The sequence below is a fragment of the Photinus pyralis genome, unplaced genomic scaffold (genome assembly GCF_008802855.1).
Source record: "Photinus pyralis isolate 1611_PpyrPB1 unplaced genomic scaffold, Ppyr1.3 Ppyr1.4_unclustered_Scaffold6936, whole genome shotgun sequence".
NCBI classification, from domain to species: domain Eukaryota; kingdom Metazoa; phylum Arthropoda; class Insecta; order Coleoptera; family Lampyridae; genus Photinus; species Photinus pyralis.
Genome location: NW_022172059.1, coordinates 1 through 846, shown reverse-complemented (window position 1 = coordinate 846; position 846 = coordinate 1). Strand labels below are relative to the sequence as shown.

Genomic DNA, 846 nt, shown 5'->3' with positions numbered 1-846 from the left:
CACCCCCACGTATATCAACGCACAAAATAACTTCTACGATTCCAAAGAGTTAATTAAGGACGCCTCTTTTTCAGCAGATTTGGTTTTAGACCATCATGAGAATATTGCAAAAAAGAACTAAAAGCGTTTCTATAAAAAAATATAAGCTACCTACTGCAATTTGCAAATGCAATGTAAACTTTTTGGAGTAATTCCTTCCATGATTGCTTTGTCTAGAACTGAAGAATGATTACGCAGCACCAATTACAATTTCGCTTACTATACAGAAATGATTACGTATTTGTTGTTGCATATTAGGCACAAATCGATTACTTTTCATCTGCTCAAAAATGCGAGCCATTTTTCTTTTGTACGTATTTTGTGCAATCGCTAAAGCTGAACATATTACGTTCGGTTACGCGTCGTCCATTGCGGTCTACAAGAAAAGCGCATATCTTGCTCTTCCTCGCAGTTCTTGCTACAATGATCCGTTGGGTCCTACCCTTCTGGAAGTGCAATGGAATGCCGACAATTCCCAGCTGAATTCGGAGCGCAAATCCTTCTTCGGTCAGACTTGGGGGAAGTGCAGTCAATTGCAAAGTGCAATCTCGCTGGACGTCAACAATCGGAAAAGTCGGCTTTGGGTGTTGGACCAGGGGAACGACCATTGCCCGCCAAAGGTCGTCGTTTACGGTTTGCCCTCAAATATGGAGTTGGCGAAATGGACACTTGGCAATTTTGGACCGGACGAGCTAAGTATGCTGATTCTTGACGTTTCAGACGAGTATGGGACACTCTGTTACGTTGGCAACAATCGGTTTGATAAATTAACAGTTGTTTCTTATGATCACCGCAAGTGGTGGGAGG

General features: G+C 42.3%; 1 protein-coding gene across 1 annotated transcript; it reads left to right on the top strand.

The window, feature by feature from the left end:
- Positions 1-296: 296 nt before the first annotated feature.
- On the top strand, positions 297-838 carry LOC116182696 (the record flags this gene model as incomplete). The annotated part of the gene is made up of 1 exon (XM_031503237.1): positions 297-838. A coding segment is annotated over exon 1 (509 nt), but the record flags the coding sequence as incomplete, so codon positions are not given.
- Positions 839-846: the final 8 nt, after the last annotated feature.